Source organism: Ailuropoda melanoleuca, chromosome 12, assembly GCF_002007445.2.
Source record: "Ailuropoda melanoleuca isolate Jingjing chromosome 12, ASM200744v2, whole genome shotgun sequence".
NCBI lineage: Eukaryota > Metazoa > Chordata > Mammalia > Carnivora > Ursidae > Ailuropoda > Ailuropoda melanoleuca.
In genome coordinates, this window is record NC_048229.1 from 5567628 (window position 1) to 5583852 (window position 16225).

The following is a 16225-nucleotide window of genomic DNA, read 5'->3' on the forward strand; positions in this document are numbered from 1 at the left end:
ACATCCCGATAAGACAGAAAACTTTACACGGTAACTGCTCTACTCTAGCCAAGCATCTTAGAAAAAACTGTGACCCCACCCAAACCCTTGCCAGTATGGGCCATTTGGGCGGCCTAGCCTTCCACCTCTGTAATACTGTGATGAAGCACCCCAATCCCTCTGCCCCTCGTGCCTGCCATGGTAGTATCAGAAAAGGCCACGGAGGTAGAAGGGATTACATACAAAAAATTAATTGTACCTCTATAAACTAGCAACAAACATGTAGACACCAAAATTAAAAACATAATATCATTTACAACCACTCAACAACATACGTCAGCATAAATATAACAAAACACGTACAAAACTTGTATGTTGAAAACTACACAGTGCTAATGAAAGAAATCAGATATCTAAATAAAATGGAAAGATATACCATGCTCATGGATTGCAAAGCTCAACATAGTACAGATACCAATTTTCCTCAAGTTGATATACAGACCTAACATAATTCCCATCAAAATCCCAGCAAGCATTTTTTTGGTAGATATAGACAAAATTTTCTAAAATTCATATGGAAAAGCAAAGGAACTAGAACAGCCAAAATAATTTGCTTAAGAAAAAAAAAATGGGAAGAATCAATATAGCCAATTTCAAGATTTACCATATAGCTACAGTAATCAAGACTGTGGTACTGGCAGAGGAACAGACACATAGATCAATGGAAAAGAATAAAGAACCCAGAAACAGACCCACGCAAATATGCCCAGCTAGTTTTTTACAAAGATGCAAACTCCATCTAATGGAAAAAGTTAGCCTTTTCAATAAATGATGAAGCAATTGGACATCCATAGTCGAGGAGGAATTACTTTATTTTTGGAGGAGAAAGGGCTGTGTCAGGAGAGTGTCCAAATGGCATCCCATCTCGTCTTCAGTCCCAGTTAAAGCCTTGAGATTAATTCTAAGTTCCACCAAGTATAAATGATTAATGTTCAAAACTCAGTTGTTAGCGACATCTGCACACATAAATTATGATTCAACTAAAACAATGTAAAAAATTATTTTTGCATCCCAAAGTCTAAAAAACAATAAATAGGCAGATGAATTATGTTACCTAGTGAGTTCCAGTTTAGCCTCTTATATCCAGACCTAAACACTCTTATTAATTCCTGGGAATGATCGTCGAGAAGAAGAGACTCTGCCTCATTTAACGTTCCTATGAGCACGTGATAATGATCCAACATGCGCTGCATTCCTTCCGTATACCTGTGCATCACAGGAAAGTCACTGATATGAGGACGCACAATGGAGCTCATAGAAAGCTTAACTTTTTAGATATATTACAAAAGAACATTAATCAGGCTAAAGCTTTGTCTTTCTTTTCTTTTTTTTTTAAGCAGACTCCCTGCCCAGCATGGAGCCCAACATAGGGCCCGAACTCACGACCCCCAAGATCAAGACCCGAGCCGAGACCAAGAGTCGGGCACTTAACTGACTGAGCCACACAGGCCTCCCCAGGCTAACTCTTTAATTGAAATTTGCAGAAACTGAAAACAATGCCAGTCTTCCCACTAACTTTCTATTTTGCAAAGTATCAGCTACTTTTCATTAGAAACTGTTATTTACATTAACGTGTAATGGGTTTGGGATGAATACATAATTTAAACATTGCTTTCTAATCCTGGTGATTATAAAATGCAAAAAAAAAAAAAAGGCAGGAGGGGTGGGGTTAACATGAGTTTTTAAGAATGTATAAAGGGGTCCCAAGATCAAAAAGTTTGCTGTTGATTAAAGAGAAGAATCTTTTTACCTAAGAAATTTGTCCTCCTGGAGAGCAACATTTCTTGCCAATTCGGGGACAGAGAATCCTAGCTGTTCCAAGTACTTTGTTTCGATAATAATCTCCTTGAGAGCAGGTGGAAAGTTGATTGCAAACACAGCCCCCTTGTCAGACTTGGCCACCTCATCAGCAATGGGAGAAGTCTGTGGAAGAGATATCTCACAAGCTTGACAAGGATGGTCCAAGAAGCAGCCCATACAACCCAGGGTACACGTACATTTGAAAAAGATCAGTGTAGGGCCCTGGATGGGGCCAGACTGGAAAGCTGGCTGGAGCTAGCTCCAATACATACTTTGTTCAGTGAACAGTGTTTAAAGAATTCGATTTAGGCGCTCCCTTTCCCAAATTCGTCAATTGCATGTAACCAGAATTCTGGCTTCCTTATTACTGGTCCCATCTGGCCCTCTGCACTCATTTGGTCCCTGCTGCAGGATTTCAGAGACCACAGTTCTAAAGCCCCCACGCCCAGGTCTCTCCTCCCCCCACCCCCACTGCAAGGATTTCTTTATTGAGCATTTGCTGTTTATCAGGCTCTGTACAGCCCAAGTGCCGTGGACGAGGGTGAATCGCGGGAAATGGCATTTTTCTGAAGGTCAACTGCCAGCTATTCCATACATGGTTCAACTAGTACTTTATGTGTTGACGTCATCTGATCGGACTCATTTTACAAATGGGGAAACTGAGGCTCAGAGTTTAGCCGCTTGCCCACAGAGTCAGCAGAGCCACCGGATTCCGGTGCGTTTCCTAGCCATGACATGATGCTGCCTCCGTCTCCTCCCCTGTCAGCCTCGGCCCTTCTTTGCCTTTGATTTTGGAAATATCTATCAACGGCAAGCGGGTCAACACATCAAACCTCAAGAAAATGGCAGACGCCGTCATCTACCCTGACCGCCCTAACCTGGGCAAGGATCTGGAAATACGCACCTTAGTAAGCAGACTCTTCTTCATAAGAGTTGGCAGGATCAGCTCCGTGGCCTCTCTCCACTGCTCGTACTTCCTGTCCTCATAGTCCTTCATTGCCCTAGCCACTTCCAAGTACTTTTGTTTTACCTGTCAAAGAATTCAGGCAACTGTCAGTTCGCCTTTGGAAATAACATTTCTCTTTTCCCCCTCCTCATTCTCTTTTTAAAAAATGATCTGTGAGCACATTTTGCAAAAGGAAATATACAGATTTTCACAAATTTTGGAGGGTGTGTTTAAGATGATATGGCTGGAAATCCACACCAGCTAGCAGCGATCAGCAGACCCCAGCCCATGGGCTGTCTTCGGTGCAGCCCGAGAACAGCTTTTACATTTTTAAATGATTAGCAGGAAACCAAAAAGAATGGCAGTGCTTTGTGACACGGGCTAAGTACATGAAATTAGAATTTCAGCCTTGGTAACCGAAGTTTTATGAGAACGCAGCCACACCTGTTCATTGTCACGCTCTGACTACTTTCTCTCTAGAGCACAGCAGCGTTGGTAATGGGGACAGAGATGGTACCACCTGCAAACTGCTAAAACATTTGCTCTCCGAACCTTTAAACAAAAGGTTTGTCCACCCCAGTGATATAATGTACAAAAACCCATGGGTGGGGGAGGGGCAGTATTATCAGAAAGATGGTCCCCCTCCAGAGAAGCTGAAGTTCAGGGAGAAGCCCACACGGCTCGCTACCTGGAAGAGGTCATGTGTATTAAGGTGCCAAAGATAAAGAACACAAAAGGTAGTTTTAAACCTGAGCCTGAAATCAGAGACCACGGGAAAGACCTTCTAAGTTGCAGGCATGGATACGCTCCTCCCGCGGGCCACTCTACGTGGTCTCTGAAATGTACAAGGGGACAACTCCAACCAAAGCACGTACTTCCCTTCCGCGGTCGCTGTCCAGGATCCCCTCCACTTCCTGAAATCGGAGGATGGTGTGCTTGATCCGGAAGAACAGGGAGCGCTCCCAGTAGATCGCACCTGCTACCGGGGGGTGATTCTTGTACAGGGTCGGGTTGTCCAGGTTCTGAACAAAGAGTTTGTTAATTATGTCGATCTGAAAGGCAATCAAAGGTGCTCTAAGTGGAACGCGTCGGCCCGTGAGCCAAGACAGACTGAACTTGGGATTTGTGTCTTTAAAGCAACGAACACTGGAATGTCAGAAATCGAACGAGATACAGAAATATGCTCTTGGCTACTTATTATTTACTATTTTTTCTTACACCCCCAGTTTTTTTTCTTTGGTTTAATGTACACAGTGCTCCAAATTGCCTTATTACTACAGACTATGTACAATCATCTCACCGACGTATTAGACATTCTGAAATCTGTTCTAGGCACGACCAGTGGCCAGGCCTGCATTGTGCGTGTGCGTGTCTCTGTGTGCCTGTGTGTGCGTGTCTGCATGCGTACACACGCACCACTGAGATTTTATATTTATGCAATTTTTTAAAATTATGTTAAAATATGCATAGCATCAAATTTGCCATCTTTAAGTGCATTTCAGTGGCGTGAAGCACATTCACACTGTCGTACAATCACCCCCACCATCCATCTCCAGAACTGTTTCATCCTTCCCAACCTGCGACTCTGTCCCCTGCAACACTAACTCCCCATCCTCCTCCCCGAACCCCCCGCACTCACCACTCTGCCTTCTGTCTCCTGAGTTCGACCCCACTAAGTAGCTCATGTAGGTGGTATCAGAGTAGCTGGGGTGCTCTGACCGGCTGTCTCACCTACCAGAATGCCTTTGGGCTCGTCCATGTGGCAGCAGGTGTCAGAACATCCTTCCTTTCTAAGGCTGAGTCATATTCCATTGCATGGAGTGACCACATTTTGTGTATCCACTCCTCTATCAATAGATACGTAGGGGGTACCTGGGTAGCGCAGTCGTTAAGCGTCTGCCTTCGGCTCAGGGCATGATCCCAGCATTCTAGGATCGAGCCCCGCATCAGGCTCCTCCGCTGAGAGCCTGCTTATTCCTCTCCCACTCCCCCTGCTTGTGTTCCCTCTCTCGCTGGCTGTCTCTATGTCAAATAAATAAAATCTTTAAAAAAAAATAGATACGTGGGTCGTTTGCATATTTTGGCCAGTGTGAATACTGCTGCTATGAACACGGGTGTGCAAATACCTCAAGACTCTGTTTCCACTTCTTTAGGGTCTATGCCCAGAGTGGAATTTCTGGACCACATGGTCTGGACCTGCGTTTTAAAAGCAGCAGCTCCACACTCTCATGTGAGTAATTTGATGTGGGAGACAGAATAAGAGCCCCTCAATAACGGTCCTCATCCCCAGAATCTGTGGAAATGTTACATCACATGACAAAGGGGAATCGAGGTTGCCAAGCAGCTGACCTTACAAGAGGACGATGACCCTGGATTAGCTGGGTGGGCCCGAAGCAATCACAAGGGCCCTTAAAAGAGGAAGAGGGAGGTAGCGGAGAGGGTCAGAGCGATGGTCATGGGACTAGGCATTGCTGGCTTTGAAGATGGAAGGGGGGCATGAATGCTCTAAAAGCTGGGCGCGGGGCGGGGGGGGGGGAAGAATAAGGAAATCAATTCTCCCTAGAGAGTCCAGAAAGGAAGACAGCGTTGCTGACACTTGGATTTCAACGCAATGAGAAAACAGCAGACTCCTGACCTTCAAAATAGTACATAAGATAACAAATCTGTGTGGTCTGAAGTCACAAAGTTTGCAGTACCTTTTTCCAGCAGCAAGAGGAAACTACACATTGAGAGATCACTTTAATCCCTTTATGTCATACCAACTGATGAGTTCACATATTCTCAGTTTATCAACTGAGTAAAATCCTTTATCCTCTGAATAAAATAAGCATTTTTTTTTCTTGGTCTGTTTCTCCCACTAGACACGGACTTCTTCGAAGCCAGAATCTGTGTTTTGTGCTGAACCCCATACTTGGAATATGTGAGCACCTGAGACATTTTTCTGAATACATAAATACACGGAGAGTTAGCTAGGACTTTCTGTGATGATTAATATGGCTCTTACCACTACTAACTCATACAGAGCCCATCACAACGTGAGCTCTATAACATTGTACTTTATAAATTCTTACTGAATTTCTTCACTAAACAGGCGCACTTTGTGTTGGTGACCTGTGCCATGTGACACACACATTTGAGGAAAATTCCAGTTTCCCTGAATTTGGATGAGAGAGAGAGAGCACGATTCAACTCTTCACGTTTTGCCAAATGTCTTTTCCTGCTACAGCATCCATAGATCAATTACCTCTTTGCAGTACTGTGCAAGGATGTCATGAAATTTCATCATCATTTGTCGATTGATAGCTTCCCGTGAACGAATATGCTTAAATTTTAAAAGCATGTCAAATGCTGCTTCAGCTGATCGAAGCGTCTTAAAAGATTCATCAATAATTTTTTTTGCTTCTTTCTCAATAACCTGCCAAAAAAGAAAAAAGTCGAAAAAAGCCACAAACAAACCCAGCCTTCGTGTCCCTGTAACTATCCTGCAAAAACAAAGTGGCAAGAAAGGAGCGAAACACAAACTCGTGACTTGAGATGGATTTCCATTGTGCGTTAGTGGAAGCTGGTGTCCAGTTAAAAACAGGCTGTCCGCATGGGCTCTGATCCCTCCCCTCACTCAGTTCAAAATGGTCAAAAGGAAATTTTTTTAAGTGTTAACTTATATAAACAAAGAAAATGGGAGAGGACACAACAGCAAGAGAAGATAGTTCAGGAGTTTTAGGCAGACGGAAATAAATCACTTTACAGAAGGCAGAGAATTACAGCCTGACGCTGGTAACGGGGGAGCAGGTGGGAACCTATTTCCTCCCCATGAAAATTCCAGGAGGCTGAACATTTGGTGACACCAGGCACCAGGAGGGTGATAGGCAGACACACGATCCCTTCTCTACCCTGCACAGCCAGGCCACTATGCTTCCTCTATACCCTCATCCTGCCCTACCCTAAAAAGAGTAGAAGGTTGGTTCTAAATCAGAATGACATCAGAGTTCAGGGGAGCCGGGGTGGCTCAGTTAAACGTCTGACTCTTGATTTCGGCCCAGGTCAAGATCTCAGGGTCATGTGATTGAGTCCCACAATGGGTTCCACACTGGGCATGAAGCCTAAGATTCTCTCTCTCCCTCTCTCTCTGCCCCCCAACTTTGGGTGCACTCTCTCTCTCAAAAAAAAAAAAAAATGACATTATAGCTCTAACACTGAAAGCTAGAAATCAATGAATAATACCTTCAAATTTCTGAAAAATTTCAACCTTAAATTCTATAACTAGCTTTATTTTAGAATTCACACATACAAGACTCAAAAAATATATGTCCCAGGAAAACTTTCTTAGGAAGCTCCTAAAAAATGTGCTCCAGCCAAACGAAGAGCCACAGGGAAAGAGGAAGCTGCAAAATCTAGAAAACAGGATCCAACACAGATCAGAAAACATAAGTCCTAGGATGACTACTTTGCAGTAAGTATAAAGAGTAAACAATCTAGACTAGAAGCAGAAAGAGAGCGAGCTCTGGGACAAATGCCTCCAGGAAAATAATAGCACTGATATTTTTGAGCAGATGGAACCCATTAGATAAGTGGCAGAGATGTTAGAGAAGTTGGTGAAAAAAATAACTATGTAAATAGCCAGGCAAATAAAAATAAAAGCAATGATTAACTTCAGGAAAAATGAAGGGTTTTACCAGAAACGTGGTGTGGTAATGATGGGCTTCTTGGCCTGGCAGTGAGCAATATTTGCACAGACGTAATAGGTAAACACTAACCATTAATTTACCCAAAAGTTATGATAAAACTACGTTAGATGATACAGAGGCAAAGAGGGATAGGGGCAGGAATAAGACAGGCAAGTCTATATCTACTCTGAAAAGTTAATAGGTGTCTAAAACTGATTCAATTTGAAAAATCAGAAAGTAACCATATTGACATGTTTTTGAGGAAATAGGAAGGTAAACAACAAAAAACTAGAATTATGAAAAATGACAGAAAGAATGGGAATGGAGAGGGGTTAAGCAGGGGGCTGCTTTTTCTTATTAGTAGCCTTTTAGTATTACTTGACAAAGTGATTTAATAAAAAGTTGAATTTAAAAATTAATAACACTTAAAATAGAAGCTGAGGATAAACTGGACATAATTACAATGGAAATGTTTGGGGGCCCCTGGTTGGCTCAGTCGGTTGAGCGGCCAACTCTTGATTTCAGCTCAGGTCATGATTTCAGGGTCCTGAGTCAAGCTCCACATCAGGCTCCATGCTCAGTAGGGAATCTGCCTGAGGATTCTCTGGCTTCCTCTCCCTCTTCCCCTCCCCCTGCTCGTGTTCTCTCTTTCTCTCTCTCAAATAAATTTTTTTTTTAATGGAAGTGTTTAGATAACTCAAGAAGAACTGTCTGGGGTTGTCCATATGAAAAGATGCTCTGGGGTTATAAACGGGAACGCTACTGATGTACTTCCCACATGATGCCGGAAAGGTATGCATGATGAAGCATCCACCATCCTATCACGCTGTGTGGAGTGAAACTGTATTCTCAGGGACAGTCTTTGACAGCTTTGCCTCCCCCACCCCCCAAGCTACAACCTCCTGTATCATCTCCCCACCTCCCGTCACACCCCAGCCCAATCAGCCTATGCTGTGACCAGCAGAACCTTCCTCAACCATTATTCTGATTACCTCACCCCATTGGTCAACACCCTTTAGTGGCTCCCTGCTGTCTACTAAATCAAGTCTCATTAGTCACCCTCCTATGTCCTCTCCAGTTATACACCCAACCCATCTTTGTAGAAATGCTACTGTGTCCAGCTTGATTTAACCTTATTCTACCTAGGGATAGAAATGGGGACAAAGAAGATGAAGGAATGTTCACTTCTACCTTTTACTCCTCCATATTGTTTCTGTTTGGTTTTTTTTGTTTTGTTTTTGGGGTTTTTTTTTATAAGCAGGTATTAATTTTTGTGACTTCAAAAAAATTATAAGCATAACTAAATAACCAATTTAACATGGAGAAAACATGGTATCCGCTTCCAAGATTAAACTGATCAATGTGTTACTTGCCAGAACTTCAATCTTGAAGTCATCCATCACATATTTCCAGTACTGGGAAGACTTGATGCTGAAGGGATCAAAGGCCAGGTTTTCCATGGGGGTGACCAGGCTGTCCACCCTGCACAGGACATCATCGATGCGCTTGGGATCCCCCGTCACTGCCTTTAGTTCAGGACCAAATATATTGTAAAACTCCTCCATAACCTGCCCAAACAAAACACAAGGCAGTTGCTATCTGGTTTTCTCATGAATGTTCTAACTACAAATGGGTTGCATCTAGGTCTGCCTGAGGGCAACACTCAGCCTGGGTGGCTTCATTGGTTGGGATCTCTTAATTTTGGCTCAGGGTGTGATCCTGGGGTCATGGGATCGAGCCCCGAGTCAGGCTCTGCACTCACCAGGGAGACTGTTGGAGAATCTCCCCTTCTGCCCCTCCCCCACGCACTTTCTCTCTCTCTCTCTCTAAAATAATCTTTTTTTTTTTTTTAATTATGTCACACAGGCAACTTCCTCCCAGTCTGAGACCCCTGGTAGTATGCCCACTCCAGGTAGGACAAGATCCAGACATCCTGACACACTTTGCAAAGTTTGCCTATTCTCCTCTAACCCCTTGCCATACGGCACCCCACACCCCGCCTCCGTGCAGCCAGCCTGGCCCTCTTTCAGTCCCATGTTCCTTCCCGTCACAGGGCCTTTGTACTTGCAGTTCAAACTGCCTACGTAGCTACTACTCATCATTGACAATCACGTTGTCACGTTCAACCCCTTAGAACAGGTCAGGCCCCGGCACATGCTTCCAGAGCCTCCTCGACTGTGCTTTTCAGAGCAGTTACTTCAGCTGCAGCTGTCTATCTGTGTGATTGCTGGGTCTACCATCTGTCTTCTACCTGACTGTAAGCTCCATGGAGCCACAGGCTAGGGACGTGCTCGCCAGGGCCAGCTTCATGGGTGTGAGACCCAGGCAGGCGCACAGGGCTCCAGGCTCAGAAGGGCCCCATGCTGGGTGTAAGGCTCTGCAATTAACGTTCTTGAAATTCTTCATAATTTTATCTTTGCACATGTATTTTGTAAATGAAGACCAATGGGACAGTCGTGCACACCTACGAGCAGGTAACTGGGATCTGCGTGTCTTCTGCTCCTTGCCACAGAGCATGTGATACCCCACGAGCACAGGATTCTGGTGGGCCCACCGCGCATGGCAGTTCGGGGACATTCGCAGTCGGGACAAGCAAGCGTGTTGCATCAACAACAAGTACGCGAGGACATTGGCTGCTCCGCGAGACCGCGTTCTCCTTTCAAACCAGACTTTGCTTCAGACACAGGAGGCTACAAACTGTTCTGAGAAACGCGCCTGAACAGGAAACCAACACTATGGCTTCCTGCTCCTGTAACTTCCCCGTGTTCGCCAGCTACGCACCGTGAAATGATGACACAAAACAAACAGCAGAGACAGCAAAGGACTCTCCTTTCCCTCCCTGCCCCTCCCCGCTCGTCAGCAAGCAAGCAGAAGAGAAGCCCGCAGAACATGCGTGCGTCAAGAAGGGAGAGAAAGGCAGCTGAGTTAGTTGTGTGCGCTGTTCCCGCTGCTCCGGCAGCAATGACGTACGCCTGCCATCCAAGCGACAAAGCACGAACTGTGTCCCTCTGGTGATGCCACGTACGAACTATTGTACTTGCATTTTAAGCCAACACTGCACAATTTAAGGATGAACAGTAAAATTCATGGAATAATTTAAATGTTTAATTTCCTTTACTCTCTTTACTTTGCTACAGTTGTGGCAAACAAAAACTAAAGCCTGCTGAGGCGAAAGAGGTCAGAAGAAAGGAAAGAGCTTTATATTTTGATGTTTTTAATAGCATTTTTTTCCTGCTTTTTGAACAAGGGGTCCCACGTCTGTTTGCACTGGGCCCTGTGGGTTAGGTGGCCGGCCCTGGATTTGCTCCCACTGTTTCTCTAGTGACAAGCACAGGTGCCTGGCACAGATGAGTTCTCAACAAATACTAAGAAGGAATGAATGGATGGACCTTCATGAGACAAAGGACTGTGGCTCATTCATCCAATCAGCCACTAAACCCTTCTACATTCATTGAGGAGAGAGAGGGATCAGATAAATGGGGAGTCACTGGCGGGTGGGTCACAGCGGAAGCAATGGGCAGGCATGATGTGGCTTCAGGAAAGAGTCAAGAGAGACGTCTTGGACGGGACTCTGAGAAATTCCCACATTTGACGGGAAGATAGAGGAAGAGGATTTTGCAAAAGACACTCAGAAGGAATGGCCATAGGTCAAAGGACAGCCAAAAGCAGGGTGAAGGAGGGGTGTTGCAGAAGACAAGAAAAAGGTGTGAGAGGTCTGGTACATTCTGAATGCTCTGGCAAGTGCTTCCCCTGCCAGACCCTGTCTGTCTCCTGGCCTCCCCCGACACAGAGAGTGTGCCGTCAAAAAGCCAAAGTGCTCTCCATCGCGTAAGTCCCAACTCCAACCAGCTTCACATGCAGCAGAGAAAACCTACGCCAGCCTCCCCACCTGCAAAATGTCGCAGAGATCCTGGCAGATGGAGGCCATGTAATCTGTTCTCTCAAACAGCCTCTTTCGGTCAAACTCCCACCGAGCTCCTCTCCCCGAAGCCTCGATCTTGGCCCTGGTGTCAAAATAGGCCTTTTTCCACATGTGGAGGGTGTTCCTGGCCTCTGAGGTTTTGTGCTGGGCGCTGGCTCGATTTTCTCTGTGAAGAAAAAGAAAGGCCTCGATGGGGGAAGGTGGAGCTGCGGGGGGTCCGAGCTACACACCCCAAAAGGCTTCTAAGGGGAGAACTCTCACCACGGAGCGGGCCTCCCTGATCTCACAGCCTGGTGGGGAAAGCTCACCGGGCGAGCTGATGCTCTGCCCCCGTTTGCAAGGCGTAATGCCCTCACACACCCACAAGGTCGGGGATTGCCAGCCGCACCCGGGCTGCCCGCCCAGCACGCAGAGCTGCGGTTCCCCTGGGGAGCCTTCTGTCTGAGCCGGTAGGGGAGCAGGCGGCCCTGGGCCCCCGGCCAGAGGGCCACTGTGGAGGCTGCAACACCGAGTGAGAAGATAATACCAAGGTTTTTGTACTTCTTTCACCTGTATAGACTTTTTTAGAAAGTGGAGATCTGCACCTCCTTCAACATTTGATCCCAGAGGCTCTCCCACCTCAGGGGCCTGGGGTCCCGAAGTAAGTTTCCTTCTGACCGTGGGACTTAGTCTCTCCCAGGATGACTAAGGAAGACGGTCCTGATTACAACAGAATAACCCATGGAGCGCCTGAGTGTCTCAGTTGTGTCCGACTTTTGGTTTAGGCTCAGGTCCTGATCTCAGGGTCCTGGGATCGCGCCCTGCGTCAGGCTCCACGCGCAGCAGGGAGTCTGCAGGACATTCTCTCTCCCTCTGCCCCTCCCCCATTTGTACACACACTCCCTCTAAAATCCATTAAGTAAATCTTTTTAAAAAAATTAAAATAAGCTATGTATCCCCACAACGGGGTATTATTTGGCCATAAAGAGGAAGGAAGCGCCTACACCTATCCCAACACTGATGAACTTTGAAAACGTGGTGCTGAGTGAAAGGAGCCAGTCGTAAAAGACCCCAGGCTGGAGGACTCCATCTGTACAAAGAGGCAAATCCATCGAAGTGCAAAGTAGATCCATGGCTGCCAGGGCTAGGTGGGTCGGGGAGGCTGGAGGGGACAGCTACAGGGCATGGGGTTTCTTCTCTAACTGGAAAAAAATATTCTACCATCGATTATGGAGATGGACACATGACTCTGAATACCGCTGAAGAGCCGCTGAATTGTACATTCTAAATGGGTGAATTGTACGGGGTGTGAATCATGTTGCAATAAAGCTGTTTAAGATATTTTTTTTTAACTAAGTGCCACGCCCAGCATGGAGCCCAACATGGGGTCAAACCCACGACCTCGAGATCAAGACCTGAGCTGAGATCAAGAGTCGGACACTTCACTGGCTGAGCCACCCGGGCGCTCCAGAAGCAGTTCAAGATCTCAGGAAGAACACGGCGTGATCCCTTCTTACTTGAACAAAGTCCGCGGGTTGACCACTTTGCAGACTCGCTCGGCAATTTCCCAGGCGATCCGCTCCATGAGTGGGACCATCCTCTCGTCTTTGTTGTAGTGTCGGGAGATGATCCAGACCATCTTCAGGGCACGCATCATGGAGGGGATGGTCTCCAAGACGACGTGGAAGCTGGACCCATGCGTGATGTTCTAACCGGAGAGAGCAAGCAAACTCAGCCGTGGGGTCAAGTAGCCCACTAAAGCAACACGTAAGCAGGAAGCCCCCCTCTTCCTAGTTCAAAAGGCAAATACACTTAATACGGGGGACGTGTTTCACCACCGAAAGGTTGAAATAGGTCTGGACGCACGGACGTGGAAAGAGAGAGAAGATTGACAGTGAGAGTAAATAAACCAATTTGCAGAGTGTATGCAGTAGGAGTACGTGAGTACATACAGAGATACAGAGCGCGCGGAAAACAGCAGACATGTGTAGCTACCGAGCACACAGAAACAGCCAGCACTTAGTGTTCGCGGCAGCTTGTCTTCCAAATGCAGCCACGATACCCTGTGCCCCCTCGCCAGTAAGAGATGGCATCATCCTCTCCACCCCTCAAATCTACACACACTGTTACCTCTTTAGCCAGTCGACTATGGCAGACGTAATGCTGTACCCTGGTGAGCATAGCCCTTAGCTGGCCTGCTTCTGGTCTCTTAGAAGCCGGCCGCCATGTAAGTGTGACTGCTCTGTTACCCTGAAGCCACCAGGCTTGGAGACATCCAACCCACGTGGAGAAATCCTGGGGGCTGAGATACCACATGGAGAGAGAGAGAGGCCCATGAGCGCCCAGGGCCCAGCCGTGTGGGCAAAGAAGCCATTTGGTGGGTACCCGGGTGGCTCAGCCAGTGAAGCATCTGCCTTCGGCTCAGGTTATGATCCAAGGGTCCTGCGAGGGAGCCCCACTTTGGGCTCCCTGCTCAGTGGGGAGCCTGCCTCTCCCTCTGCCTGCCGCTCCCCCTGCTTGTGTGCGTTCTCTCCCTCTCTCTCTTTCTCTCTCTCACAAATGAATAAAAATTTTTAAAAACAGAAGCCATTTGGAAGGGGGTCCTGGAGCCCTGTTGTACATAGAGCCAAGAAGAGCCACCCGGCTAAGCTCTCCCCAAATTTCTGACCCACAAAATGGGAAGACAAAGAAAATGTTTGTCATTAAGAAAGCAGAAAAGCCCATAGATTGAGATACTGCAAAACATTTATCTGAGAAGGAACTTGTATTCAAACAAAAAATTTTTTTAACTCCTAAATCAGTAAGACACATCAAAAATGGGGAAAAGATTAAAAATACATTTTATCAAAGACAAAAGCACATGACAAGCTGTTCCATCTCATCAGTTCTTAGAGAATGTGACTCGAAATCCCAATGAGATAGTTTATTATGTATAAAAGATGAATGACCCCACTTACAAGAAACACCTAGAATGGGCAAAGTCATAGAGACAGAAAGTGGAACCGAGGTTACCAGGGGTGCCAGGAGGAGGGAGTTGTGGGTTCAGGGGTTCTGAGTTTATGTTGGGGGTGACGAAAGGCTTGCTTACGGGGGTGAGGACAGGTGCCCCGCATCGTGTATTTTTTGCCCCTGAACTACACGCTAGCAAGCAGTTAAGATAACCAACGTCCCATGCATGCTACCACAGTTGTTTAAATGCTAAGTTAAAAAAGGAAACTCAATCCGGTGAGACCTAATTCACGGCCCTGACTTTCCGAAGCGCCGGCCCCCGCGTACCTTGAAGTGGCGTTCCACCGTGGACAGAAACCGCACGTTGTCTGAGGCCTCCATGTGCAGCTTGAATAATTCTGTTAAGACCGGCTGCAGGTTAGCCACAAGCATGGAATCGGACTCCTTGATCACTTCCAAGACTTTCCTGACTACTGGAAGCTTTGTCTGTTCATGGAGTGCACTCAGCGTTGCATTTCTTTCCCGCCAGAATTCAATTTCAGCCAGAGGACCGTTAGCCTGAGAGGCGACACGAACACACAGAGTGTCATCATTGGCGTGGAGCGCACATCTGTTCTTCATTCTCCAGCTGCTCCAAATAGGAACCAATCCATGCACTTGACCTAGGATGGTCCAATCGGAGTGGATCTGAGGACTCTGGCTAGGGTTGCTGAACAAAGACACTCCACCTTTCTCCGGGCCATGTGACATGGAGACATAACAAGGTGCCACTATGAAGGAAACCAGCCTGAGGATGGAGCTGAGAGATTCCCAGAAAAACGCAGCCAGACCAAACCATACTTGAAACCAGCCCTGCCTCTGGACATTTCAATCATGTGAGCCAACAAATGGTCTCTTGTTTGAGCCAGCTGAGTTAGGTTTCCTGTTTTGAGCAGCCCAAGCATCCTTATAGACGGTATTATCTTTATCAAACCAGGGTGAGATCTGGCAGCATGCTAACATCAGAAAGCCCAAGAATGACATCTTGGGGGTGTATGCTTTGATCCTTTAAGGAGGTCACAAAACAGTAAGACAAGAGGCTAGATCAAACAGATCCCCAGACTCCTGGCTCTTTCTCCAGGGGCCAGCATGAACTGTCAGGGAATCTGCGAAGCCATCGCCTGGGTTACCTGAGGAGTCTTTCTCAGCTGGTCCTCGACAGCTGCAGAGATCTGATTCAACCAGTTTATCACGCACTGCTCTAAGACTTCCACGGCTTCCGGGTCAGCGGCCAGGTCGGACACCTCTCTCTCTACGCTGATGCTTGGCATTTCTAACTTGATCTCACCTAGTAGAATAGAAATGGTCCATTTGCCACTCGTTTGGGGAAAAGGATTACAGACAATAACATTCAAGTGAATCAGATGGGTCTCTCCAGACATCAGTCCAGTAAGCTCTGAAACACGCACGTCCTGATCCGTCTATATTTCATTCTCTTCCATTAGAATGCAACTAAACATGGTGGAATATTGTAACAGTGTTAAGATGGGTCACGGTGATCTAGTTATTCAAGACGTTTCTGTGGTTACAATCTAGTAACTTCAATTTAAAAAAAATTAAACAAGGGTTAGCCTGGCTGACTCAGTCGGAAGAGCACAGGGCTCTTGATCTCGGGGCTGTGTGTTGGAGCCCCACCTTGGGTGTAGACAGCACTTCAAAAAAAAATTTTTTTTTTAGAAAAATAATAAAAAAAATTAAACAACCCAGATCTCAACAGATATTTGAAATAAACCTCCAACATGAAATAGACCAGCCAGGATAAATCAGAAGCAATGACCTCAGAGGAAACTGAGACAATGCAAAGAAGAATTTGTTTTTAATCCCAATTATTAGTCTCCAAGATGTGAGACAATATGGCGCCCATCAAACAAGCACAGACCAAACGCT

The 16225-nt window shown here is 46.3% G+C and overlaps 1 protein-coding gene across 9 annotated transcripts in view; it reads right to left on the minus strand.

The window, feature by feature from the left end:
• The window catches only part of DNAH10 (dynein axonemal heavy chain 10), a 130438-nt gene that overhangs the window by 96229 nt on the left and 17984 nt on the right, over window positions 1-16225 (minus strand). For 7 of the 9 annotated variants that reach the window (XM_034638953.1, XM_034638954.1, XM_034638951.1 and 4 more), the window contains exons 7-16: window positions 15469-15626; window positions 14627-14857; window positions 12868-13058; window positions 11339-11537; window positions 8823-9017; window positions 6030-6200; window positions 3661-3837; window positions 2744-2869; window positions 1790-1962; window positions 1094-1245 (exon numbers count right to left, since the gene is read on the minus strand). In XM_034638953.1, coding sequence (XP_034494844.1) covers window positions 1094-1245; window positions 1790-1962; window positions 2744-2869; window positions 3661-3837; window positions 6030-6200; window positions 8823-9017; window positions 11339-11537; window positions 12868-13058; window positions 14627-14857; window positions 15469-15626 — 1773 coding nt within the window. Of the gene's footprint in view, window positions 1-1093; window positions 1246-1789; window positions 1963-2743; window positions 2870-3660; window positions 3838-6029; window positions 6201-8822; window positions 9018-11338; window positions 11538-12867; window positions 13059-14626; window positions 14858-15468; window positions 15627-16225 lie in introns of those variants that run through there. The other 2 variants (XM_034638952.1, XM_034638958.1) reach the window with 2 other exon arrangements.